Source organism: Myxocyprinus asiaticus, chromosome 48, assembly GCF_019703515.2.
Source record: "Myxocyprinus asiaticus isolate MX2 ecotype Aquarium Trade chromosome 48, UBuf_Myxa_2, whole genome shotgun sequence".
NCBI classification, from domain to species: Eukaryota; Metazoa; Chordata; class Actinopteri; order Cypriniformes; family Catostomidae; genus Myxocyprinus; species Myxocyprinus asiaticus.
Genome location: NC_059391.1, coordinates 24,324,124 through 24,350,645, shown reverse-complemented (window position 1 = coordinate 24,350,645; position 26,522 = coordinate 24,324,124). Strand labels below are relative to the sequence as shown.

General features: G+C 37.3%; 2 protein-coding genes across 4 annotated transcripts in view; both read left to right on the top strand.

Annotated features, from left to right (window-relative positions):
* The window catches only part of LOC127437582 (diacylglycerol kinase zeta-like), a 39,854-nt gene extending 20,758 nt beyond the window's left edge, over nucleotides 1-19,096 (top strand). For all 3 annotated transcript variants that reach the window (XM_051692598.1, XM_051692597.1, XM_051692596.1), the window contains 20 exons: nucleotides 531-644; nucleotides 1,127-1,267; nucleotides 1,459-1,537; nucleotides 1,655-1,710; nucleotides 1,899-1,961; nucleotides 3,932-4,005; nucleotides 4,376-4,487; nucleotides 4,631-4,830; nucleotides 5,334-5,434; nucleotides 5,573-5,652; nucleotides 6,627-6,699; nucleotides 8,021-8,061; nucleotides 8,158-8,348; nucleotides 11,866-11,922; nucleotides 12,059-12,087; nucleotides 12,456-12,505; nucleotides 14,030-14,150; nucleotides 14,245-14,281; nucleotides 14,428-14,527; nucleotides 16,595-19,096. In XM_051692598.1, coding sequence (XP_051548558.1) covers nucleotides 531-644; nucleotides 1,127-1,267; nucleotides 1,459-1,537; nucleotides 1,655-1,710; nucleotides 1,899-1,961; nucleotides 3,932-4,005; nucleotides 4,376-4,487; nucleotides 4,631-4,830; nucleotides 5,334-5,434; nucleotides 5,573-5,652; nucleotides 6,627-6,699; nucleotides 8,021-8,061; nucleotides 8,158-8,348; nucleotides 11,866-11,922; nucleotides 12,059-12,087; nucleotides 12,456-12,505; nucleotides 14,030-14,150; nucleotides 14,245-14,281; nucleotides 14,428-14,527; nucleotides 16,595-16,711 — 1,836 coding nt within the window. In that variant the 3' untranslated portion in view covers nucleotides 16,712-19,096. The remainder of the gene's footprint in view (nucleotides 1-530; nucleotides 645-1,126; nucleotides 1,268-1,458; nucleotides 1,538-1,654; nucleotides 1,711-1,898; nucleotides 1,962-3,931; nucleotides 4,006-4,375; nucleotides 4,488-4,630; nucleotides 4,831-5,333; nucleotides 5,435-5,572; nucleotides 5,653-6,626; nucleotides 6,700-8,020; nucleotides 8,062-8,157; nucleotides 8,349-11,865; nucleotides 11,923-12,058; nucleotides 12,088-12,455; nucleotides 12,506-14,029; nucleotides 14,151-14,244; nucleotides 14,282-14,427; nucleotides 14,528-16,594) is intronic.
* A 1,590-nt stretch (nucleotides 19,097-20,686) lies between these two features.
* On the top strand, nucleotides 20,687-26,167 carry LOC127437703 (midkine-B-like). The gene is made up of 4 exons (XM_051692788.1): nucleotides 20,687-20,822; nucleotides 23,509-23,588; nucleotides 23,684-23,851; nucleotides 25,414-26,167. The coding sequence occupies exons 2-4, from the start codon at nucleotides 23,510-23,512 to the stop codon at nucleotides 25,608-25,610; spliced, it is 444 nt and encodes a 147-aa protein (XP_051548748.1). The 5' UTR covers nucleotides 20,687-20,822; nucleotide 23,509; the 3' UTR covers nucleotides 25,611-26,167.
* The last annotated feature ends 355 nt before the right edge of the window (nucleotides 26,168-26,522 follow it).

The window sequence follows — 26,522 nt, the reverse complement described above, 5'->3', positions numbered from 1 at the left end:
TCCATAAACACCAAAATATGCAAATATGTTTCAAAAGTATAGCCACATGATGTAAACATTATACAAGTTAACATGATTTTAATGTGATAAAATCGCTTGCTAAACTTTTCTGTGTAAAGTTAAGGCCCCATTGGACTGGCCCCATTCACTTCCATTGTAAGTGCCTTACTGTACTTATTTTGAATAAACAAGGGGTAAGTAGAAATATTTTTTTGCTAGTGAACATTATGCCACAAATGCTATTGATTGAGCTAAACTTGTAATATTCCTTTAAATACAAATATTAGGCAGTGTAGTATACACTGTGCAGTAAGCAGTATGCTAGTATTCCATTCCAAACTTAGACATTTCTTGCAATGCAAAATAGAGCAGAAATTCAAATGAATTAACTTTGCATAAGCTTTATTGATCTCTCAAATATTGCCTAAATTGACTTCATCTGTCGGATTTAAATGGATTTCATGCGGACCCTGGCTAGAAAACTAATGGAGTCCATCATGTGCTGTGTACGCTCTGCACTGTTTGGACAGGTTGGCTGGATTCTTTCGGTGCTGGATGAGCTCCAGTTAAACCCTCAGCCTGCTGTGGCCGTACTGCCGCTCGGGACAGGAAATGACCTGGCAAGAACTCTCAACTGGGGCGGGGTATGAACCTTTACACTCTTTGTAGCATTGGTCTTAAAAATGCATTGGTATTAAAATGTAGTATAAACCAGCCCAAGCTAATTTGCTGGTTTAGCTGGATTAACCTGGTCTAGCTGGTCTCCCAGCATGGTTAAGTTGGTCTTCAGCTGGTTTAGCTTGTCGGCTAAAACTTGATTAATCTAGCAAATCCGGCCAGCTTTACCAGTCTGGGAGACCAGCTAAGACCAGCTAAGTCTCTTTTAATACGCAAAGGCTGCCGCCTCCTGCGGAATTGTGGTTCAAAAAAATAACTTTGCAAATGAGACACAGCTGGTAATACCGACACATTCTTAAAGTGGCAGAACATCACGAACTGAGCCCACTATACTTTATTTACAGTCAGTGCTTGTAAAATTGTCTTGCTTCATTGATTGGACTTGAAGCTGTTTACAGTTATGATTGGGTTTCTTGTTTATAAAAAGTGTTTTCCTGTGGACTTCCAGGGCTACACAGATGAGCCGGTGACTAAGATCCTGTCACATGTAGAAGACGGAAACATCGTCCAACTGGACCGATGGAACCTGAGTGTGGAGCCGAACCTAGAGGTCAGTGAAGAGGAGAAGGATGAGCACCAGACAGACAAGGTGAGTTGACACCAGTAGAGGGCGCTAGACTTCAGCAGAAAAAATATTCCTCAATGTCCTACTAGTTTCTTCACAATTAAAGAATGAATGAGGGTGGAAACTGTATTTAAGGGCTGTAGAACTTAATTTTCATTAAAGTAGTTGAAGCTATAATCCTAATGAGTACCGCATGTCTCAACTTCCTATTTCAGCTTCCCATTGATGTCTTTAACAATTACTTCAGCCTTGGATTTGACGCACACGTGACTTTGGAGTTTCACGAATCCAGAGGTGTGCTTATGATTTTTGCCATTTTGAAATTGGTGTACAGAAATAAAAAAGTATGGAGGTAAAATCTGTGGGATGTGAAAGGGTTCACATTTCTGAGACATTGTTTTCTTTTCTCAGAGGCCAAACCTGAAAAGTTCAACAGCCGCCTTCGCAATAAGATGTTTTATGCAGGGGTGAATATGTCTGTCCATTAGAGATGAATAATTTTTAATAAATTATCATTAACTTATTAATTGTTAAGTAATTCTTTTTAATATTTGTAATGATATATTAACACATAATTGTTAATCATTTAATTATTACTTGGTCTAACATGTAGTGTATGCAATGTGTGTGTTTGGATGTATGTGCTCTTTTGCAGACAGCTTTTTCAGACTTCCTCATGGGCAGCTCCAAAGATCTGTCCAAACACATCAAGGTGGTGGTAAGTGGAACAATGTTTTTATATGCACTGGCAGCCAAAAGTTTGGAATAATGTATATATTTTGCTCTTATGGAAAGAAATTGGTACTTTTATTCACCACAGTGGCATTCAACTGATCACAATGTATAGTCAGGACATTAATAACGTGAAAAATTACTATTACAGTTTGAAAAAAATGTTCAGAACTTCTTAAACTACTTCAAAGAGTTCTCATCAAAAAATCCTCCACGTGCAGCAATGACAGCTTTGCAGATCCTTGACATTCTAGCTGTCAGTTTGTCCAGATACTCAGGTGACATTTCACCCCACGCTTCCTGTAGCACTTGCCATAGAGGTCTTGTTGGGCACTTCACACCTTACAGTCAAGCTGATCCCACAAAGGCTCAATGGGGTTAAGATCCATAACACTCTTTTCCAATTATCTGTTGTCCAATGTCTGTGTTTCTTTGCCCACTCTAACCTTTTATTTTGTTTTTCTGTTTCAAAAGTGGCTTTTTCTTTGCAATTCTTCCCATAAGGCCTGCACCCCTGAGTCTTCTCTTTACTGTTGTACATGAAACTGGTGTTGAGCGGGTAGAATTCAATGAAGCTGTCAGCTGAGGACATGTGAGGCGTCTATTTCTCAAACTAGAGACTCTGATGTACTTATCCTCTTGTTTAGTTGTACATCTGGCCTTCCACATCTCTTTCTGTCCTTGTTAGAGCCAGTTGTCCTTTGTCTTTGTATGAAAGTTGTCTTCAGTTTTTTGGCAATTTCAAGCATTGTATAGCCTTCATTCCTCAAAACAATGATTGACTGATGAGTTTCTAGAGAAAGCTGTTTCTTTTTTGCCATTTTTGACCAAATATTGACCTTAAGACATGCCAGTCTATTGCATACTGTGGCAAAGACAATGTTAAGCTTCATTTAACGAACCAAATAGCTTTCAGCTGTGTTTGATATAATGGCAAGTGATTTTCTAGTACCAAATTAGCAATTTAGTATGATTACTCAAGGATAAGGTGTTGGAGTGATGGCTGCTGGAAATGGGGCCTGTCTAGATTTGATCAAAAATGACTTTTTTTCAGATAGTGATGGTGCTGTTTTTTTTTACATCAGTAATGTCCTGACTATACTTTGTGATCAGTTGAATGCCACTTTGGTGAATTAAAGTACCAATTTCCTTCCGAAACAGCAAAATTTGTACATTACTCCAAACTTTTGTCAGCCAGTGTACATACATACACTTTTATCAATGTAATATGACCAAAGGTTATTAAAACTGACCTGATTAACTAAAATTGAAGTGACAAATGTATTAGGGAGCATCAAGACTCCATTTGGACTCCATAGAGTCCATTTGTCAAAAACCAGTTCTTATAACTAAACCTCAAAACCAAAAGATGATTTGTAATACAATGTAATAATAATATTTAATATAACATTAACATTTGTGTATGTATTTAAGTATATATACTTTATTTAAATGTACTTAAATATAATATACATTAATATAATATAATATGTAAAATTGTAACATTTATAAAGTCCAAATTTTGTTTGGATATTATTATATTATATTAAAATAACATCCTTAAAAAATGTGGAATCACTCCAAATAAAATACCAGTAAACAAAATCTCAGCTAGCTTTAGTTCTTTACATTTCACAAAACAGAACAGTAAATTATGATATAAATTATATAATATCAGTATGTAATAAATCAGAAAGGCTTTACTTTATTGATTACAGTCATATAGGTAGCCAATATAACAACTAAACAGATGTTTGGTACAGTATTTCACAGAGTTACACAGGTCCACTTATAGGTTTTCTTAATTACTTAACAAGTAAATAAATTAATGTAAATGTACAACTACAATAAATAATGTACCAGGAAAGTGCGCACAAACTCTATGTGCAATGTAAAATGTGCCCTCATACACTTTATTTTTCTCATCCTTGTTTCTGTGATGGGTTTTCTCTCCAGTGTGATGGTACTGATCTGACCAGTAAAGTCCAAGATCTGAAACTTCAGTGCCTCCTTTTCCTCAACATTCCCAGGTAAACTAACCTGTAACTCAACTGTGGGAATGTTTCACGCAGCCATAAGACAATGCATTCCGTTCACGTGCTGTTCAGGATCCTTTTAGTTTTTTTTAAACGTTTTCTTGTGAAACCCAGCTAGAAATTTAATCTAAAGTGTGGGCCATTCCATACCAGCCAGAGCATTTTTATTCTGGTGGCGTCTAACTGCATACCACAGGCCAGGATAATCAAACCTCAATATAATTTCACCTGGAAAATCTCATTTGAAAAGAGATTTCCCACTCCAAATTATGTTTATTCCAGGATAACAAATAATATGGAGAAACTAGTCTAGAGTTCATTAAAATGAGATTATCCTGACTGAGCTTGGTATTATGACTTGTAGATATTGCGCTGGTACGATGCCATGGGGGAACCCGAGTGAACACAATGACTTTGGCCCGCAGAAACATGACGATGGGCTCATTGAGGTCATCGGATTCACTATGACCTCCCTGGTGAGTTTTAGGGCTTGGTTGTAGCTCTTATATTTCAGATATCTGATGAATATCATTTAGAATTTAGTTCTTTGATCAGCCAGATAGCAGACAGCAATGTTCATCAAAAGCCATCCAAATGTTGGCGCTCTCTCTTTCTGTAGGCAACCCTGCAGGTTGGAGGACATGGTGAGAGGCTTCATCAGTGTCAGGAGGTGATTTTGACAACCTTTAAGCCTATACCTGTGCAGGTGGATGGAGAACCCTGTAGACTGGCTCCATCTGTCATCCACATCACCCTCAGGAACCAGGCAAATATGCTGCAGAAGACCAAGAGAAGAATCTCTCTACCACAACTCAACGAGTGAGTACATCCATTCACTCATTTATCTATGCATCCATCTATTCGTTTATCAGTTGAGCAACCAGTTCATCCATCCATCCATCATCCATCCATCTACTGATCCATCCATCCATTCATCCACCAAACCAAAAGTCTATCCATCCACCAAACCAAAAAAAAGTTCATCCATCCAACCAACAGTCAATCTACAAAACCAAAAGTTCATCTATTCACCAGACCAAACAAAAAGTTAATTCATCCCTCCATCCATCCACCCATGCATACACCAAACTAAAACCAAACCAAAAATTCATCCATCCATACATCCCTCCATCCATCCACCAAATTATCCATCCACCAAACCAAACAATGTTCATTCATCCATCCATCCATCCATCATCCATCCAACCATCCACCAAACCAAACCAAAAAAGTCCATCCATCCATCCATCCATCCATAATGTTTTTAATTTATTGGAAATTGATCAAGAGGAAATCTGAATATTTTTTATTTCTGGATGTAGTCAGCAGCCCATCACAGAGATAGTTCAGATCCAGGTGAACCGCATCAGCATGTGTGATTATGAAGCTCTGCATTATGACAAGGAACAGCTCAGGGAGGCATGTGAGTATCTCCTCCACCTCTCTCTTTCTCACAGCTATGAAAACCTAGTCACAAACTCGCTCTGTAAAATCTACTGCTTTTCAAATGTATGTCTAAACTGAACCTGACCTCATTTTCTCTTTGCTATCACCTTCTCAGCAATCCCCATGGGGGTAATTATGGTTCCCGGAAACAGTGATTTGGAGACGTGTCGGCTGCATATTGAGAAGCTACATGAGGTGCTTTTCAGTTTGTTGAGTGTTGGTTAGAAATGTGTCAACAGGATGATTTGGCAACAACCACCTTCCTCATTTGCAGAGGAGATGAACTGCCTGAGTTTGGCTTGAAGTCAACATGAATTGACCGGATTTACCTTTTAATACATGTTCCTGGTCTTATTGTGCATGATTCATCTATTCAGATTATTCCGCTGAAAAATATGTTTATTTTCGTAGTCTTTCATTAAAATGTAATAACTTGCTCCACCTCTAAAACGGCTTTTGACTCACATCACCAACCCCCCATATTTTCAATCCTGGCTCCATTCTGTTGTGTAATGTCTGCTTTTCGATCCTAATGTATAAAATCAAGTCCTGTCTTACAGTTTTTCTTGTTGAATATCCTGTTTAACATTGAAATACATCAGATTACTGAAGTGAAATGGGTTACAAACTGTTTCACATTGATTTTAAACAGATTCGGTGCCACCAGGCTAGCTCAACTACATTATTAAAACATTTTAAGACAAGAAAAGATGGTGATTAATGTTTTAAATCAAAATTTTTAATATGACAGATTTTGAGATCTTTTGAATGTAACAAGTACATGGTTTCATGTTTTAATTTAATCTTTTATATAGAGTCATTCTTAACAATAATTGTTAATGCAACTTGCCTGAAAAAGAGCTACATTTTTTCTTATAAATTAGTCCGAAATCTGTTTCTTATGGCGACCTTGGCACATCAGTGTGGCGCAAATGTGTTTTACCTTTAGGAGTCTCAATTTAGTCACTTCCCACTGTAATTACCATGATTCAGGACAAACACATGATATTGTGCATGTGACAATCATCGCACGTTGACTTCCTGTTCAATTATAGTCCGAGAAAAAACATTGTGACTAACTGAACACACACAGAGAGACCGTTTTGGATAGGAGCCATTTTTCACTTGTGCACTCTCTCTCTCTCTCTGTCTCTCTCTCTCTCACTTAGGAGGGGGAGGGTGTGAATACAGACACACTGCTACTCATGCCAAAGCTTTCACCAAAATGGTGCTTCCTGGACTGTAAGCAGAGCTTTTCAAATGATTAGCAAAATAATAACATGTTTGATTAGGCTCTCTGTACAATCTCATTTGTCCGATTAGTGGGACTTTTTCCAAAACTGCATAAAATTGTTTGCATACTCCACACTGCAAAAAATAATTTTCTTTATCATTTTTTTTGTCTTATATTCTAGTAAAAAATATCTAAACATTCTTAAAACAAGTTACATTTACTTAATAAGCAGAAATGCACAAGATTTTAAGACCTGTTTTCAGAGAATTGTTTTCTTACCCCACTGGCAAATAATTATTTATTGTTTTAAGCATAAACCTCAGTCAATTTTGTTTGATTTATGCTTAAAGGGATAGTTCACCCAAAAATGAAAATTCTCTAATCATTTACTCACCCTCATGATATCCCATATGTGTTTGACTTTCTTTCTTCAGCAGAACACATTTGAAGAAAAATATCTCAGCTCAGTAGGTCCTAAAAATGCAACTGGATGGTGATTGAAACTCCAAAAAGAACAGACAGTCAGCATAAACGTCATCGATACGACTCCAGCAGTTAAATTTATGTCTTCTAAAGTGATACTATCACTTTTGGTGCGAAAAAAGATCATAATGGCATGTTACGGACGTAATTTCACATTCTCCTCTCGGTTGAGACATCCAGGATAAGCACACAAACGCACCATTGTGAGTAAAGAAACGGATACAAATACAGATCTAAACCAAAACCAACGAAGCTTCTATACAGCGTTCCCCCTACTCACTTGTAAACAGCGCTGCTCTTCCGGCTGTGTCGTGTGTGCGTCAGTTCTCACGTATGTCTTGTGCCAACGAGATTACGTCACACTCACATATCGCTGCTGACCGGACATGATGGATTTGAGTTAAAAAGTACTTAAATATTGATATTTTTCACACCAAAAGTGATCATATTGCTTTAGAAGACATTAATTTAACCACTGGAGTCATACGGATGACATTTATGCTGACTATCTGTTCTTTTTGGAGCTTCAAAAGTCGGATCACCATCCTCTTGCATTTTAAGGACCTACTGAGCTGAGATATTTTTCTATTTTCCTACAAATGTGTTCTGCTGAAGAAAGAAAGTCACACACACCTGGGATATCATGTGGGTGAGTAAATGATGTGCTCTTTATTGTGATCTTGTTCTTATCCCTTTAAGCACAAGAAAAAAAAACGAATTATCAAATAAAATTATCTTGTTTTAAGGATGTTTATATATTTATAATGAAAAACAAGACAAAATACTGATTAATAAAAATAATGTTTTGCAGTACATAAGCACTCTTGTTGTTTGATTTGTTCACAGCTACAACTGCAGACCGTTTCTACAGAATAGACCGCGGTCAGGTAACTGCAAAAAAAGAACAAAAAACGTTTATGTTTTCATTTGTTTCATATGTCACACTTTTCCTTTTTACTCTGAAACATTGCATCTCTCTGCAGGAGCATCTAAACTATGTGACGGAGATCTCCCAGGATGAGCTTTTTATCTTGGACCCGGAGCTGGTCACCAAGGAGACGGTGGGCACGTCGCCCGGAATGCCGGGAGCGATGGAAACCATGGGGGGATGTTCCAACAGCATGGACCAGTTTGCTTTTCCTGCTTGTTCTCCTGGGCCTTCTCCACTGTGCAGGTAGAGTCACTTCAGATGACAAAAAATGTGGTTGAGGTGTATCAACTGATGTTGTTAGGGTGGCAAACAACTTTTGAGCAGCCTCAAGGTGCAATTTTATGTAGCTTATTTCTTTGGCAGACCATTTTGACGCTGTCGAGTAGCTGAGTTTGTGTGTGGGCAGGTTTTGCTTTGCCTGTGAGCACGAAATTTCTGAAAATGCCCCCGGGAGAATAGCAAAAGCTGACAAAACTCCTTGCGGAGATGTGACAACATGCACAAAAGTTTTATAAAAGGACTAAATAATGTCCAAAGAAATTATTTATTCAGCCAAATGGTGTTTTCTAGGGTTAGTAATAATCTTTAGTAATTAACCTACTGTATATTAAGAACAATACATTTGAATGCCCTTACAAAAAAGTACCATGGTACCACTACAGTACTTTTTTGTAAATAATACTGTATATATATAATATACAATATATATTATATACAATGGGGTCCAAAAGTCTGAGACAACACAGCCCCTGCTATTAAACACTCATTTATCAGTGTATACATTCACCCTCCCCCAGCCTAATGCACAGTGTAATACTTAGAAAAAACACATCCCATCTGTCAGACCTCATTGTGGCTATTGTTCTGTTACATTAAATTATACACAGCTTACAAACAATGGAGTGAATCTCACGAAACCATTTAAGAACATGCCTAGGTCATATTTCACCCCAAAATCAAGCAGAAAATAAACAATTTAACAATTTTGCCTAAAGAAAATGAAGACTATTTGCATTGCCACATTAGTTTGAAGACAATTAAACAATTAAGTTTATACAGTATATGTTAATATTATTTAACAGTAATACGAGTAAACGGTAAACAATGAACAATGCTGTTATAACATTTGTTATTCTTGGTTAGTCAATTTCTATATATACTAACAACTTCTTAACATTAAAAGTCAAACATAAACATAGTTAATGCATTATGAACTAACAAGAACTAACAATGACCAATATTATATTAATAAATTAACATATTTATATATTAATAAACTGATATTTACCAAGATGAATTAATGTAAAAAATATTAATTAATGAAATATTCGATATTCACCAATGTTCAGTGTTAGTTCATGATACCTTCCAGAATTGATTCCAGGTTTTCAGAATCCATGTCAGACCTCCGAGTGGAATAGATTCCTCTGAGCGGAGTCGACTTTCGATTCCCAATGCCTTAGAATCAAAGAATTTATTATTTTTGGAATCAACTAATGCATTAATTAAAGTAACATAAAGAATCCTATTGTAAAGTGCAACCAAATAATGATGCCTTTTATTTATGCTAATATAAATACAAAATAATTGTACCGCAGTAATTTCCTTACAATAATTTTTACTATATTACAGTATTACAGCAATGAGAATCAATTGAGAATCATCATTCAGAATAATGTAAATTACAAAAACTTGCAAAAGTGAAAAGTAAAACACCTGGATGCGTTGGGGTCCTCAAAATAGTTGTAATTTTCTTTATGCAAAATATACAGTATAATTTTAATAATATTATTATTTTTTTGTTTTGTTTTGTTTTTTTGATATAGTTGAAATATAACATGGATCATGAAAACATCTCCAGGTCATATTTCACCCCCATTGACTACAAAATCTCCCTTCCCCCATCCCACGTGTTTCCGCCCATGACAGAACTGTAAACACATCAACATTAGGTCACGGTTTTCTGTCCATCCCATAATGCTACCGCAGGGTTCATGATAGCAGTACCATGGTGTTTTTGAAGCACAATGTACACTGGCTGCCAGAAGTTTGGAATAATGTACAGATTTTGCTGTTTCGGAAGGAAATTGGTACTTTAATTCACCAAAGTGGCATTCAGCTGATCACAAAGTATAGTCAGGACATTACTGATGTAAAAAACAGCACCATCACTATTTGAAAAAGTCATTTTTGATCAAATCTAGACAGGCCCCATTTCCAGCAGCCATCACTCCAACACCTTATCCTTGAGTAATCATGCTAAATTGCTAATTTGGTACTAGAAAATCACTTGCCATTATATCAAACACAGCTGAAAGCTATTTTGTTCTTTAAATGAAGCTTAACATTGTCTTTGTGTTTGTTTTTGAGTTGCCACAGTATGCAATAGACTGACATGTCTTAAGGTCAATAAACAGCTTTCTCTAGAAACTTGTCAGTCAATCATTGTTTTGAGGAATGAAGGCTATACAGTGCTCGAAATTGCCAAAAAATTGAAGATTTCATACAAAGGTGTACACTACAGTCTACAAAGACAAAGGACAACTGGCTCTAACAAGGACAGAAAGAGATGTGGAAGGCCAGATGTACAACTAAACAAGAGAATAAGTACATCAGAGACTCTAGTTTGAGAAATAGACGCCTCACATGTCCTCAGCTGACAGCTTCATTGAATTCTACCCGCTCAACACCAGTTTCATGTACAACAGTAAAGAGAAGACTCAGGGGTGCAGGCCTTATGGGAAGAATTGCAAAGAAAAAGCCACTTTTGAAACAGAAAAACAAAATGAAAAGGTTAGAGTGGGCAAAGAAACACAGACATTGGACAACAGATAATTGGAAAAGAGTGTTCTGGATCTTAACCCCATTGAGCTTTTGTGGGATCAGCTAGACTGTAAGGTGCGTGAGAAGTGCCCGACAAGACAGCCACATCTATGGCAAGTGCTACAGGAAGTGTGGGGTGAAATGTCAAAGAACTCTTTGAAGTAGTTTAACATTACTTTTTTTTCAAATTGTAATAGTAATTTTTCACGTTATTAATGTCCTGACTATACATTGTGATCAGTTGAATGCCACTTTGGTGAATAAAAGTACCAATTTCTTTCCATAAGAGCAAAATATGTACATTATTCCAAACTTTTGGCTGCCAGTGTACATATCATTGTGTAGAACTACCAAGGTATTACCACCTGATTCCATCATTTTACCATGGTACTGCCACAGTACTTTTTTGTTAGGATGGTAAATCTAGAATGAATCTGCTTGTGCCTTGACCAGCCTTCACTGTTTCCATGGAGAAGTAATAACCATTATATTCCCCATATGGACCTGCTGCATATCATATCATATAATGCCATATGTTATTTTCAGAAAATCATTACTAACAACAAAACAAGTGAACAAAATTATCCATGCCATCATTTCTTGTGCTTAATTGTTGCTCTCTTATGCTCTTATCTAGATCAGCCCTTACAAACAGTACTGTGGCTTTACCTTGGTATAGTGATGATTCAGATGAGATAATATACCATGGTACATTTATGTATACAATGGTATTGAATGATTATGATGTACTATGTCTTTACATGCTACTCCAAAGTACCTAAAAAACTTTTGTCCAAAAAACATGGTATTACTGTGGTACCACGTTTAAAAGCCATGGCACTTTTTTGTTGGTGAGAGACCACAAGATATCCATTTTTAAATGAATATCTGACATACGCTTGTTGTTTGTCTTTGTCCACTGAATTTCATCTCAAAGGAGGGGAGCAAAAATTATGAATATGAATCGTTCAAACACAGCCGAAGGAGACCCAAGGTATTTTCAGTGAATATACAATGTTTAATAGTTATTGATACCCAGAGGTGCAAGCCATCCTAATGTTGTTCCATAACTTGTTTCGATTATGAATATTGATACTTTAACAATTTGATTTTGTTCTATGGATTCACAGATTAGATATCTGGAACAACGCAGATCAAGGTACATAAATATATTCTATATGCACTGCTTATCAAACGTTTGGACACACCTACTCATCCTTTATTATTACTATTTTCCACATTTGATAATGATAGCAAAGTCATTAAAATTGTGACAGTCCAGTCCAACTCATCCATTATAATTTAATAAAATTTTAGTTCAGCAAAGAAATTTATAAATAGGCGCAATTTATATTTGTCTACCAAACTAATTAGAAGCATTTAAGCATAAGCCTTAAGATCAACAATTTTTTTAAGATTATGAGACGTTAATCAAGTGTCCAAACTTTTAACTGCTTTAAATGCTTTCTCTAATTATGCATATAATACAAGAAAAAATATTTTTATATTTTGTTCAATTTCTTTCAGAATCAATAAACATGCTCTTTGAGGCTGTGAAATCTGACAACTTTGAAAAGGTATTTAAAAAAATAACCTGTCTAAGATTCCCACAAATCAATCTGAACAGAATAATTTGAAGTATTATTGAAGAGTTGACTGGATGGATGAATGAAAAGCAGTTAGACTGGATGGATGAATGAAAAGCAGTTAGATTGGATGGATGGATGAAAAGCAGTTAGATTTGATGGATGGATGAATGGATGGATGAAAAGCAGTTAGACTGGATGGATGGATGAAAAGCAGTTTGATTGGATGGATGGATGGATGGATGGATGAAAAGCAGTTAGACTGGATGGATGAAAATCAGTTAGATTGGATGGATGGATGGATGGATGGATGAAAAGCAGATAGATTGGATGGATGGATGAATGGAAAGCAGTTAGACTGGATGGATGGATGAAAAGCAGTTTGATTGGATGGATGGATAGATGGATGGATGAAAAGCAGTTTGATTGGATGGATGGATGGATGGATGAAAAGCAGATAGATTGGATGGATGGATGGATGAATGGAAAGCAGTTAGACTGGATGGATGGATGAAAAGCAGTTTGATTGGATGGATGGATGAAAAGCAGTTAGACTGGATGGATGGATGAAAAGCAGTTTGATTGGATGGATGGATGGATGGATGGATGAAAAGCAGTTAGACTGGATGGATGGATGAAAAGCAGTTAGACTGGATGGATGGATGAAAATCAGTTAGATTGGATGGATGGATGGATGGATGGATGAAAAGCAGTTTGATTGGATGGATGGATAGATGGATGGATGAAAAGCAGTTAGACTGGATGGATGGATGAAAAGCAGTTAGATTGGATGGATGGATAGATGGATGGATGAAAAGCAGTTAGACTGGATGGATGATGAAAAGCAGTTAGACTGGATGGATGGATGAAAAGCAGTTAGACTGGATGGATGGATGAAAAGCAGTTTGATTGGATGGATGGATAGATGGATGGATGGATGAAAAGCAGTTAGACTGGATGGATGGATGAAAAGCAGTTAGATTGGATGGATGGATAGATGGATGGATGAAAAGCAGTTAGACTGGATGGATGATGAAAAGCAGTTAGACTGGATGGATGGATGAAAAGCAGTTAGACTGGATGGATGGATGAAAAGCAGTTTGATTGGATGGATGGATAGATGGATGGATGAAAAGCAGTTAGACTGGATGGATGGATGGATGAAAAGCAGTTAGATTGGATGGATGGATAGATGGATGGATGAAAAGCAGTTAGACTGGATGGATGGATGAAAAGCAGTTAGACTGGATGGATGGATGAAAAGCAGTTTGATTGGATGGATGGATGGATGAAGAGCAGTTAGATTGGATGGATGGATGAAGAGCAGTTAGATTGGATGGATGGAGGGATGAAGAGCAGTTAGACTGGATGGATGGATGGATGACAGAAAGACAGACAGACAGACAGACAGATAGATTGATTATCGTGTATCACCCATTTAAGATACTGTACATCAGTTTTCTACCTTAAATTGCAAGATCTGATGGACTGTCTATCTGTCACTGATGTTCTCAGCTGGTACAAATGCATGAAAATGGAACAAATTTGTTGGTCCAGGACCGGTTCGGCTGTACTCTCCTCCATTATGCTGTCGATGTCAGCAACAAAGAGATTGTCAAATATGTAATTGATAATGGTGAGTCAATTCCACTTGATTCTGAATTTGAGTCTTTGTTTGATCTTACTGTGCATTTCATTTCTAATTCTCTTTCGCTGTCTTTGGTGAATAGCTCCTGCCTGTATCCTGGATGTGACTGAGAAATCAACGTAAGGAGTTCTGAAAATATGGCATCTTTTTTCTTTTTCATGGTTAAAGAGAATTAGCTAGTTTTATTGTATGCAGTCTATAAACTGTCATGATCAGAGTCATGGTTAGGAGATGTTTTGTGTGTTTATGTGTGTTTGTGACTCAGAGGGGAGACGGCGTTGCATAAGGCAGCTATATCGTGCCAGAGAACGATCTGCTGTTACCTGGTGGAGGCAGGTGCGTCCCTCGTGAAGACAGACCTACAGGTGAGAAGATGCACATTGCCTTCATACTGAACATCTTCAGTGACCTCTTCCAGCTCTTTAAAATGTTTTTTTTTTTTTTTTTTCAGTGTTTTGTTGCTCTCTTTCAACCATGACACTCTACATTGATTTTGTTTTTTACTATTAATTGTTCAATGACAGGCAATATTGCAAAGACATTTGAAAAGAGAGATCTTTTGTTGTCATTTCTATGGATTTCAGTGGTCGACTGTATCAAAAGATACTCCAAAGCTAAGGGACATGCAGTTTTGGGGCCCTATTTTAAGAGCGCTAGCGTTAAGTGCAGTGCTATGCCATAAGACATAAGCGCAAAGTCAGTGGGCATGGCCATTACATTTTCGTGCAAGCATGCGCTAAAGGTGCAAATAGGTTTGGTAAAATCACACACGCAACATGCAAATAGACTGTATTAAGTGAAATTATTTCTGAGGTTTTCTCCAGTTATTATTCCACCATCTGCGTCCTATTATATAGTTTATTCCCTCAAGCACTAGCGATATTCATAAGAAGCTGGTAGTGTAATTGTTAAAAAAAGTTTTCAAATTTTGTAATATACTGTGTATAAAAAAGCTAAAACCAAAATTTATTTGAGGTCATTTTCATTTTTATTTTATTTTTATTTATGGTTAGTTATGGTAAGCATACACCGATCAGCCACAACATTAAAACCACCTGCCTAATATCATGTAGGTCCCCCTTGTGCCACCAAAACAGCTCTGACCCATTGAGGCATGGACTCGCAAGACCTCTGAAGGTGTCCTGTGGTATCTGGCACCAGGACGTTAGCAGCAGATCCTTTAAGTCCTGTAAATTGTGAGGTGGGGCCTCCATGGATCGACTTGTTGGTCCAGCACATCCCATAGATGCTCAATTGGATTGAGATCTGGGGAATCTGGAGGCCATGTCAACACCTTGAACTCTTTGTCATGTTCCTCAAACCATTCCTGAACAATTTTTGCAGTGTGGCAGGGTGCATTATCCTGCTGAAAGAGGCCACTGCCATCAGGAAATACCGTTGCCATGAAGGGGTGTACGTGGTCTGTAACAATCTTTAGGTTGGTGGGACGTGTCAAAGTAACATCCACATGAATGCCAGGACCCAAGGTTTCCCAGCAGGGAAATGGTGCATTCTTCCCATGGTGCATTCTGCTGCCATCTCTTCCCCAGGTAAATGATGCACATGCACCCAGCCGTCTACAGGATCTAAAAGAAAACGTGATTCATCAGACCAGGCCACCGTCCATTGCTCCATGGTCCAGTTCTGATGCTCACGTGCCCATTGTAGGTGCTTTGCGGTGGACAGGGGTCAGCATGGGCACTCTGCGGTTACGCAGCAAGCTGCAATGCACTGTGTGTTCTGACACCTTTCTATCATGGCCAGCATTTAGTTTTTCAGCAAATTGTGCTATAGTAGCTCTTCTGTAGGATCAGACCAGACGGGCCAGCCTTCACTCCCCATGTGCATCAATGAGCCTTGGGCACCCATGACCTGTCACAGGTTCACCGGTTGTCCTTCTTTGGACCACTTTTAGTAGGTACTAACCACTGCATACTGGGAACACCCCTTAAGACCTGCCGTTTTGGAGATGCTCTGACCCAGTTGTCTAGCCATCACAATTTGGCCCTTGTCAAAGTCGCTCAGATCTTCAGAGATCTAATGCTTGCCCATTTTTCCTGCTTCCAACACATGAAATTCAAGAACTGACTGTTCACTTGCTGCCTAATATATCCCACCCCTTAACAGGTGCCACTGTAACGAGATAATAAATGTTATTCACTTCACCTGCCAGTGGTTTTAGTGTTGTGGCTGATCAGTGTATGGTAGTTTGTTTTTATTTTTATTTCCGTTCCATTCAGTTTATTTCCACACCAAGGGTCATAACATTTCTGGTGTGTTGAGTTATGAGTTTGAATCTGGCTAGCAGCATTTTCCAATCCTGTCCCCTCCACTTTTAACCATATTTTCCTGTCCTCTCTCCACTGTCTTTATTTATAAAAATAAACAAAAAGGCAAAAAAAGCCTAAAAATATCTCTCCCTTAACCTGCAGGGTGAAACTCCAAAGATGTATGCGGAGAAAGCTCAAGACTTTGAACTGACTGAGTACTTAGAAAACCGGCAGCACTACCAGATGATCCAGAGAGATGACCATGAGACCGCTGTGTGACCGGCCTCCAAAACTGCCGTTCTCAACAACCACTGAGGCATAATTCGCCTCTCCCAGGTCCGGTTTATCTGGATGTTGTGAGGCAGCATGTCTACGGAAATTAGTTTGTTTGCTTTCTGTATCAATTGTAATGCCAAAAAAACAGTGTTTGCGTTATGTTTCAGGATGCTGGAGTTTGTTGCGTCTCGTCCAGCTATCAGGACTGCACAAACAGGCATCGCTTTGCTCCTTAGGACAATGTGCATAATTTTGGGGATTTCAGGGCTGAAATAACCAAGAATGACAGTGGCTTTTATTTAACTAAATAAAGCAAACCAGAAGATAAACCTCAAGGGAGTTTTAAAAATAAAAGGAGAGAGGTTTTATTTTGAAAAAAACTACTGCTGCTTTTGGTTACATTACCTAATACTGTATGAATTGGTTTGGATTTTAAAATTCTGTTACTCTAAAGGTTTTGCAGATATGCGTAGATTTAATAGTCATGTGACCGAAGTCCAACAGTTACTAAACTTAACAAGTTACTCTTACAAGTTACTGAACTTCTGCAAATATCTGCACTACAAAATATTAAATAAATTAAATAATAATATTAATAATCATTTTCTTAATCAGTATTTTTTTTTTTTTTATCTTGCTTTGCACTAAAAAGATATCTAAACACACTATTAAAAACAAGACAAATTTACTAAACAAGCAATTAATGTAAGATAATAAGACATGCTTTATCTACAATTAAAGGATTATTCCCGGTTCAGTACAAGCGCAGTTAACAGCATTTGTGGCATAGTGTTGACTTCCACAATAAATCATTTAGACTCGTCCCTCCATTATAAAAAAGCAACAACAACAAAAATAAAAGGCAAAAATTGCGGTTACTGTACGGCACTTACAATGGAAGTGAATGGGGCCAGTCCATAAATGCTAAAATACACATAATTTCAAAAGTATAGCCACAAGACGTAAACATTATACATGTTAGCATGATTTTAGTGTGATAAAATTGCCTACTAACCATATCCGTGTAACATGCCACAAATGCTGTTGATTGAGCTTAACTTGTATTGAACCCAAAATATTCATATTATTCATATTCATATAAATGTACCACACTGGCAAGTTTTTTTCTTCTTATATTAAGCATAAACGTCACTAAATTATGTTATATTTATTCTTAAAACAAGAAAGAACTATTTGACAATGGGGTAAGAAAAAACATAACTGAAGGGATATAATCTGAAGAGCAAATCTTAATATATTTTGTCACTTCTCAAGTGAAGCTTTTTTACTGAAAAAAAAAAAAAAAACTAGACAGAAATACTGATTAAGACAATTATTTTTTGCAGTGTACAGCTTGGTTTCCACTCTCACATGTTTGTTCTGGTTTCAGATAGATATTGTTTTCATAACCTCCTGCGTTCAAGAATGCTTCCTCAGCTGTTGCTTACGGGCATTTTTTCTCTTAGTGGTAAACGCTTGAATTTCCTAAAACATTCCTTTAATTACTACTTTAGATTCACTGTTGGATAGTCAATGTGTACCATACCTTATAAATTATAACCTTTTGTTAGTTGATAGTTTGCCGCACTTTTCTTGGCAAAGTATGCTTGCACTGACCACTATACTTCTGAATTAAAAATAGGATCTATTAAGTCTGATTTCAGGATAACTTTCATGTCAACTCAAGAACATTGGTCTGATTAGTTTTGGTTTCTGGCCAGATTTACCACATCAAGTACACAGAAAATTCTTGAATTGTGCCACAAGCCCTATTTAGGGTTTAAAGGTGTAATCCTGACCTGATAAATCACATTATCAGTGACGAATTGCCACTGGCGGGACCAAACGGTAGAGAACTGAAGTATGTTGATGTCTCGGGTTTTACATTGGTTTGTTACCTCTGACAGAGTTATCAATATATTTGTGTCATCAACTTTGACTACAAGGTTTCGATTCTGGTATATTCAACTGTGTCACTTTATGTACATTATAATGGACTAAATGCTTGAAAAATAACAGAGGTAGAGGTTTTACAAAGCAGCCATTTGACAACATTGTATTGTCAGTATTGTCATAGTGTGTTCGTGGTGAGATGTCATTGAAAATAGAAAAAAAAAGTGTATTTTTTCAGTGCTTTGTATGAGTTGCTATGCAATTCCAATTAGATAAGTGTATATAATCTGTCAAACATTTTAAAAATGTGTGAACAACCTGTTCCGATATACAGGTCTTGCATTTGTATGTGATATGAACTTAGATCAAGTTAATGTTTTATTTATAAGATAAGACTTGTTAGGTATTCAAAAGGAATAGTCATATATTTGTTCCTCTTGGCTGGTTTGTTACTGTCTATACTTGAAAAAATTAAATAAAGTCCTTTAAAACAAATTGATGTAATTTGAATATTTATATGCTTTGATTATATTCATCAAGGGATTTAACTGACTGAGAATAGCTACGTGTCTGACTCCACTTAATACAGACTGTGTTGGCAAACACACACACACGTCATCGTGATTACACTCACATCCCCTTATCTCGCAGCAATGGCAGCTTGTTAGGTTTAAAACACTAGGTGGTAAACATTGTATAATGTTGAATTGTGCCTCTCCATAGGAGGGTCTTCACAGTATATCTGAATGAATTACTGGGAATGATGGATGTGTTGACATTTGTGACTCATTTATCATTTAGGAGACAATGCTGTTTTCTCTCACTCTTCTCACTTTCTAAAAGCAGTAGGTGGAAAAGGATGCAAATTTATTTTTAAAATCAGTTTAACCTCCAATCATCCTCTGCTTATTTTAAATTAGATTAGATGATAGATAGATAGATAGATAGATAGATGGATAGATGAAAAGCAGTTAGATTGTATGGAAGATGGATGGATGGATGAAGAGCAGTTAGATTGGATGGATGGATGGATGGATGGATGAAGAGCAGTTAGATTGGATGGCTGGATGGATGGATGGATGAAAAGCAATTAGAGTGGATGGATGGATGAAAAGCAGTTAGATTGGATGGATGGATGGATGGATGGATGGATGGATGAAGAGCAGTTAGATTGGATGGCTGGATGGATGGATGGATGAAAAGCAATTAGAGTGGATGGATGGATGAAAAGCAGATTCGATGGATGAATGGATGGATGGATGGATGAATAGCAGTATGGATGGATGGATGGATGGACAGATGGATGGATGGATGGATGAAAAGCAGTTAGATTGGATGGATGAAAAGCAGTTAGATTGGATGGATGGATGGATGGATGAAGAGCAGTTAGATTGGATGGATGGAAAGGTAGATGGATGGATGGGTGGATGGATGGAAAGGTAGATGGATGGATGGATGAAGAGCAGTTAGATTGGATGGATGGATGGATGAATGAATGAAAAGCAGTTAGACTGGATGGATGGATGAAAAGCAGTTAGATTGGATGGATGAAAAGCAGTTAGATTGGATGGATGGAAAGGTAGATGGATGGATGGGTGGATGGATGGAAAGGTAGATGGATGGATGGATGAAGAGCAGTTAGATTAGATGGATGGATGGATGAATGAATGAAAAGCAGTTAGACTGGATGGATGGATGAAAAGCAGTTAGATTGGATGGATGGATGGATGGATGGATGGATGGATGGATGATAGATGGCTGGATGAAGAGCAGTTTGGATGGATGGATAAATGAATGAATGAATAAAAAGCAGTTAGATTGGACGGATGGATGGATGGATAGACATTAAAGAAATAGAAAAGAAAATCAAATAAAAAGATGAACTGAATAAATAGTAAGAAAATAGTATAATAAATTATTTGCATGCAATAAATAAATACAGTACATTAGATGATAACTGTGCACTTAGAACAAAAAATAAAATAACTAGTTACAGTATTTACAAGACGGACGGATGGACGGACAGACAGATTATCGTGTATCACCCACTTAAGATAGGCAGATAGATAGATAGAGAGAGAGAGAGAGAGAGAGAGAGAGAGAGTGCACAGCTATGCGACCAGCTCAAACTAGTTTGAAGAAACACAAAGAGCAGCAGAGAGATCAGACACTGAACAGGATACAGGGTCACAGCACACAGGATCATACTCACAGCAATAAGGCAAGTACACATCATTACACTCAATTATACGCAATTATAAAAACGCATTAAACTTGTTTTGGAATGGAGCGCTTGGAATAATAGATAGATAATCTCTGACTGACCCGGATCGATTTTTTATTTTATTTTATTTTTTAACATTATTTCTTTCTCTGTTATTTTTAATGTGCCGGTGTAGTGCTATAATAATGTGCTGTTATATTTCTAATATTATTTTACGTGCATTTATGTTATTATATTGAACGAAGTACCGAGCGCATTTGAATGTACAGCTGTGTCATTATAATAAACATGTTATCTGAGATTCAGCGTTAATAAGCGCTTCATTTTGAAAACTGGTTTTATTTAAGCACCTGAAATGTCTGATTTGTGTTAAATAGCAGAGTATTTCTTAGTTTATAATGGAAACCGTAAGATGTTGAGGCGCGACATTATGGTGAAAATCGCTTAAACGTGCTGAATAAGGGGCCGTTCACACAGAGCACGTTTTTTGATTGTTTTTTTGTGTAAACATGCGCTAGACGGGCGTATTGAACCGTACGCTGCGTCTTAAAAACGCGTAACGAGACATTTGCGTTTTGTTGTATTCGCTGCGTTACGTCTAACTTTTTTTTATTAATTATTTTTGTTTTTTGTTAGCGCAACTACGCATTCGGTTTGAACGGCCCCTTATTGTTTGATTCGTCCGTTTTGGGTTACAGGGTTATCGTAGATTTTAATGCTGGATATCTCATTGAATCGATGCATTCGTTTTGTACTTCATGGGTCATGGAGTTTGTGTTTTTGTGTGTGAGGGCTCTTTAAGGATCTATTGATGTCAAGGAAATGATGCCCTGTGAAGTGTCAATGTGAACCAGCTACCAGCATCTGCTGACCCACTTCTCCAAATCAGAACCAAATGGGCATATCAGTGCTTGCAATTTAATTCAAGCCATGTAACTGAAAATGAAGCTAAATAGCCATGCTGGAAAAAAATGAAAAAAAACCTCTCTAAGCTAATTCTTGGCTGAAATGCGCCCAAACCTGCTTCAAGACCAGTCTGGAAAACCAGCAAACACCAGCAATCCATCTTAGACTGGTTTAAGGTGGGGGTTTTTATCAGCAAGGAGAACAAAATCATCCAGATGCAAGGAGTTCAAGAAAGCCTGCATGGATCTGGTTTGTCATGCGGTCTACGGTGAACTTTGTACTCCATGAGGAAGTTTTCAAAATGTCCGGTTCTGCATGTATCAAAGGCAGCATCCTACATCTCCTCTCCCATCAACAGAGCTGTTTTTGTCCTCCAATGCAAATAGGCTTACATTCAAAGTAACCCCCCCCCCCAACAAGACACAGCATGACATCTGTGTTAGAGCTCTTTCAGAGAGGAAAGCAAAACGGGCGAGGTCCTGCTTTGTTCAGAGCCAGTGAATCAGGCTCCTCTAAGGCCCAGCTAAAGGTCTTTGAGTACTTGGCCTCTCTCCCCACGGAGGCTGCAGAGGAGAGGGGAGGGGATTCGGGGGACCCCTGCTGACCGCTGTTTCTCCTCGCACAAAAGTCTGGCCCCGAGGAGCTCTTCACATTTATGAGAGCATGAAGAATGGAGCCGTGCCGCGGGCTGCGGCGTGAAAGAAGTCTGTTTTAATGGAGGCAGGAAAAGAATGAAAGGGAGAAGTGGTGTGTGCTTATTTTCTGGAAGAAAGGAGGAAAATATAGAGACTCTTTTATGAGTCTCACATAGCGGGTTGCTGGAAAGTTTTTATTTCAAAAACGTATGATATGATCTATAGTGATGTCTTTTAAAGGTTTGGGATGCCTTTGTCCTTTCAAATTTGGACATTAAATTCTGAGTAGACTTTTTGATGAATTAATTGCAGTTTGGAAGAATGCGCTGATCTAAAAAAATAAAAACAGCTTAAAAGGAATATTCCAAATGCTGCTGATTGAGCTTAACTCGTATTGAACCCAGAACATTCCTTTAAATCAGCCTAAGCTGGTTTACTGGTCTCCCAGCCTTGGTCAGGTTGGTCTTGTTTGTTGGTTTTAGATGGGTTTTGAGCATTTGTAAGCTGATCAGGCTGGGAGACCAGCTGAAGACCAGCTTTAACCAACTGAGACCACCAAACCATCTTAGGCTGGTTTGAAATATTATTTTTCAGCAGGGTGGCCTTATAAGTTAAAATGAAAGCCAACATATCAAAATGATTTAAACTACGATATAACCAAATAGTTAAACTTGGGGCAATATTGCTTGAACCCTAATCAAACCCTTAATGTCTATGGTGGTTTCGGCCCTATAGTCACAGAAAGTTAGCTCCAGAGGAGTCCTTATTTATATATCACAGTCAGACACAAAGATAAGTTACAGAAACAGGTCTGATTGTGACTATGGTGGACACTTGGCTGGATGTTGTTTCACACCAATTGGACCACATACTCTTGTGTAAATAGACAAGCCACAACCTCCGCTTTTTCTTTATCTTCCCCCTATTGACTCTCATCTTTAACAACCCCTATTTTACAACTGTATATCTCAAAACACACAGTATAACCCACAATCTGACCACAATTCTAATTGTTTGAATTTATAAGGAATGCATACAATTTAAGATTTGCTTTCTGGGTTCATATTAAAATGGGTTTTAAGTCTGTTCTGCTCGACTTGTTGTTTGTCGTTAATCGAATCGTGATTGTGTGCTCTTTGTAGAATGCGGAGTTTAATCTCAATAGCGCTTGTGCTGGTGGTGGTTCTGACGTTCACCGTTGAAGCCAGCATGAAGAAAAAAGGTTATTTTTTTTTAAACGACTTTAAATGATATTATAATGCAAATGTACACTCCTTGTTATGATATCATCAATTATAATTTTCTACTTTGTGGCAGAAAAGGGCAAAGAGCCCAAAGCAGAGGCGGAGTGCAGTGAATGGCAATATGGGAAATGTGTACCAAACAGCGGAGACTGTGGTGCTGGCATTCGGGAGGCAACCTGCAATGAACAAACAAAGAAAACCAAGTGCAAAGTCCCATGTAACTGGAAGAAGGACTTCGGTGGTAAGTAGAGATAGACCGATATTTTTCAACATATTTAGTCATCGGTACCAATTTGGTGAGTCTCTTAAAGGGTTAGTTCACCCAAAAATGGAAATTCTCTAATCATTTACTCACCCTCATGCCATCCAAGATGTGTATGACTTTATTTCATCTGCTGAACATAAACAATGATTTTTAGAAGAATTTCTTAGCTCTGTTGGTCCATACAATGTCAGTGAATGGGTGCCAAAATTTGGAAGCTCCAAAATCCAAATAAGGGCAACATAAAGTACTCCAGATGACTCTGATGGTTAAATCCATATGATATGATATGTGTGGGTGAGAAACAGTTCAATGTTTAAGTCTTTTTTTTTTTACTAAGCTCAGTCAATCTCTACTTCAGTTTCACTTTCCCAGTCGTCTTCTGTTTTTGGTGATTTACATTGTTCGTGCATATCGCCCCTACTGGACAGGGAGGAGAATTTAGGATAAAAATGACTTCTAAATGGATCTGTTTCTCACCCACACCTATCATATTGTGTCTTAAGATATGGATTTAACCACTGGAGTCATATGGATAAATTCTATGCTCCCTTTATGTGAATTTTGGAGCTTCAACATTTTGGCAACCATTTACTTGCATTGTATGGACCTACAGAGCTGACATATTCTTCTAAAAATCTTTATTTCTGTTCTGCAGAATAAAGTAAGTCAAACACATTTGGGATGGCATGAGGGTGAAAAAATCATGAGAGAATTTTCATTTTTGGGTGAACTATCCCTTTAAGAACTGCATCCAAACAACAGCATTATATCACTGTGTGTTCAACAGTTAAAGGAACTCAATAAGCACATTTACATGCACACCAACATGCAAATAACTACCAAAAAGATAACGCAAGAAAACCATGTTTACATTAGACTTAATTAGTCAGGTTTTTCCTTTGCTTTTGACATCAATGTGTAAACAGGCATGTGCACAACACTTTAGCGCATTGGTAAGAACACCGATGCAGGGGTTTACATGCAGCACAAAAAAAAAAAAAAAAATTGGGGTGATCTGCAAAAATCAACCTGGGCCGATTGCTTTTTGCTTAAATCGCTGATGACCCAGAGAAGAAAACTGTTCAAGGTGTTTACATGACCACACATTTTGTCGGCTTACAACGCATTATCAATGTAAATCATGTATAAACACACTGTTTGTGCAATTTACTTTTTACATAGCATTAATTCTAAAGTGTACCATTTTAAGCTTAAACGTGCAACTGAGCAACTCTGCCTGTCTGTGGAAGTCTGATGGATGGTTATTGGTTATTTAGTTATTATTGTGTCAAAAAGCAGAATTTTAAAACAATTAAAAATCAACTCTGTATATTGGTAAACATATTGCACACTTTAGTAGAATTAGTGTTGTTCGTAAAATGAAAAACCAAAACAATCTCTAGTAACATTTTCACTGTTCTAAACTATTAAGGCCAGAAGAATATATGCCCAGATAAAAACAAACAAACAAACAAAAAACTGTAAATATACCTCTATAGGTCATTTATTCTAGTTTGCTCTTTGTTCTCTTCATATAGCGGATTGCAAGTACAAGTTTGAGCGCTGGGCTGAATGTGACACAACTACAGGAACCAGAAGCCGATCTGGAATGCTGAAGAAGGCACTGTTTAACGCTGAATGCCAGACCACCATTAAAGTATCCAAACCTTGCACCCCAAAGACCCCCAAACCCAAGGGAGGGGAGAAGAAGAAAGGAAAAGGAAAGGAAAACTAACTTGAAGACTCCCCAATCCCCCCCCCCACCCATTGCCCACTCATTGGTACATTACTACGTGACACTCCCAAATCCTCAAAAAGTTGAATGCTGAAATGAAAAAAACTGTAGCCCTACCTATTGTTTTTCTTTCTTTCTTTTGTAATTAGTAAATGTTATGGGTGTCTGTGCTGTTGTAATTTGATCTCTGTAGAATTTTTAATTGTAATTTACTTTGCATGTATAAAATAGGCCACAGCAAATTTCTCATCTAAACAATTGTCTTTACTAAAGCGAAAAACTGGTGCAAACCGACATGTGGCGCTAGTTTTGCCCTTAAAAGGATCTATTTGTAAATTACAACCATGCTGTTTTTTGAACGAAGAAGATTTCTGTACGTTATAACATGTAAACTGAATGTTTAAACAAACACCGCTCCTGGAAGTAACAGCCTATATAAAGTATCTATGTTTATATATGTTAATGTTTTTAGATTTGTAATGGATGTTCAGTCAGATTGACAACACTAACTGATAACTTCTACAGGTTGTGAATAAATGAAAAAAGTGTATTTTCAACAGTATTTTTTGGTGTCTTTTTAACAACAAACACAAAAAATATTTTATTTTAATAGTTATAGTCTTACCAATTAAACCACTTACCACGAGTATTTCATACACTCAATGTGAGCTTATTTTTAAGATTCACGCATTTCAATTTCATAAAAGGTTTTCTATTCAATTTAATTATGTTTAACAAAATTGAATTAATAAAACTTTAAATGAAGGATACGCATCATATAAACATTCATTTGCTGCATACCATTTCAATGACATGATAAATATCACATGCCTCAACGAACATTTTTCCCCTTCTATTTTAAAATATTTTCAGCAAATCCATTTTTTCCCCCTAAATTGTTGCAAATTGACG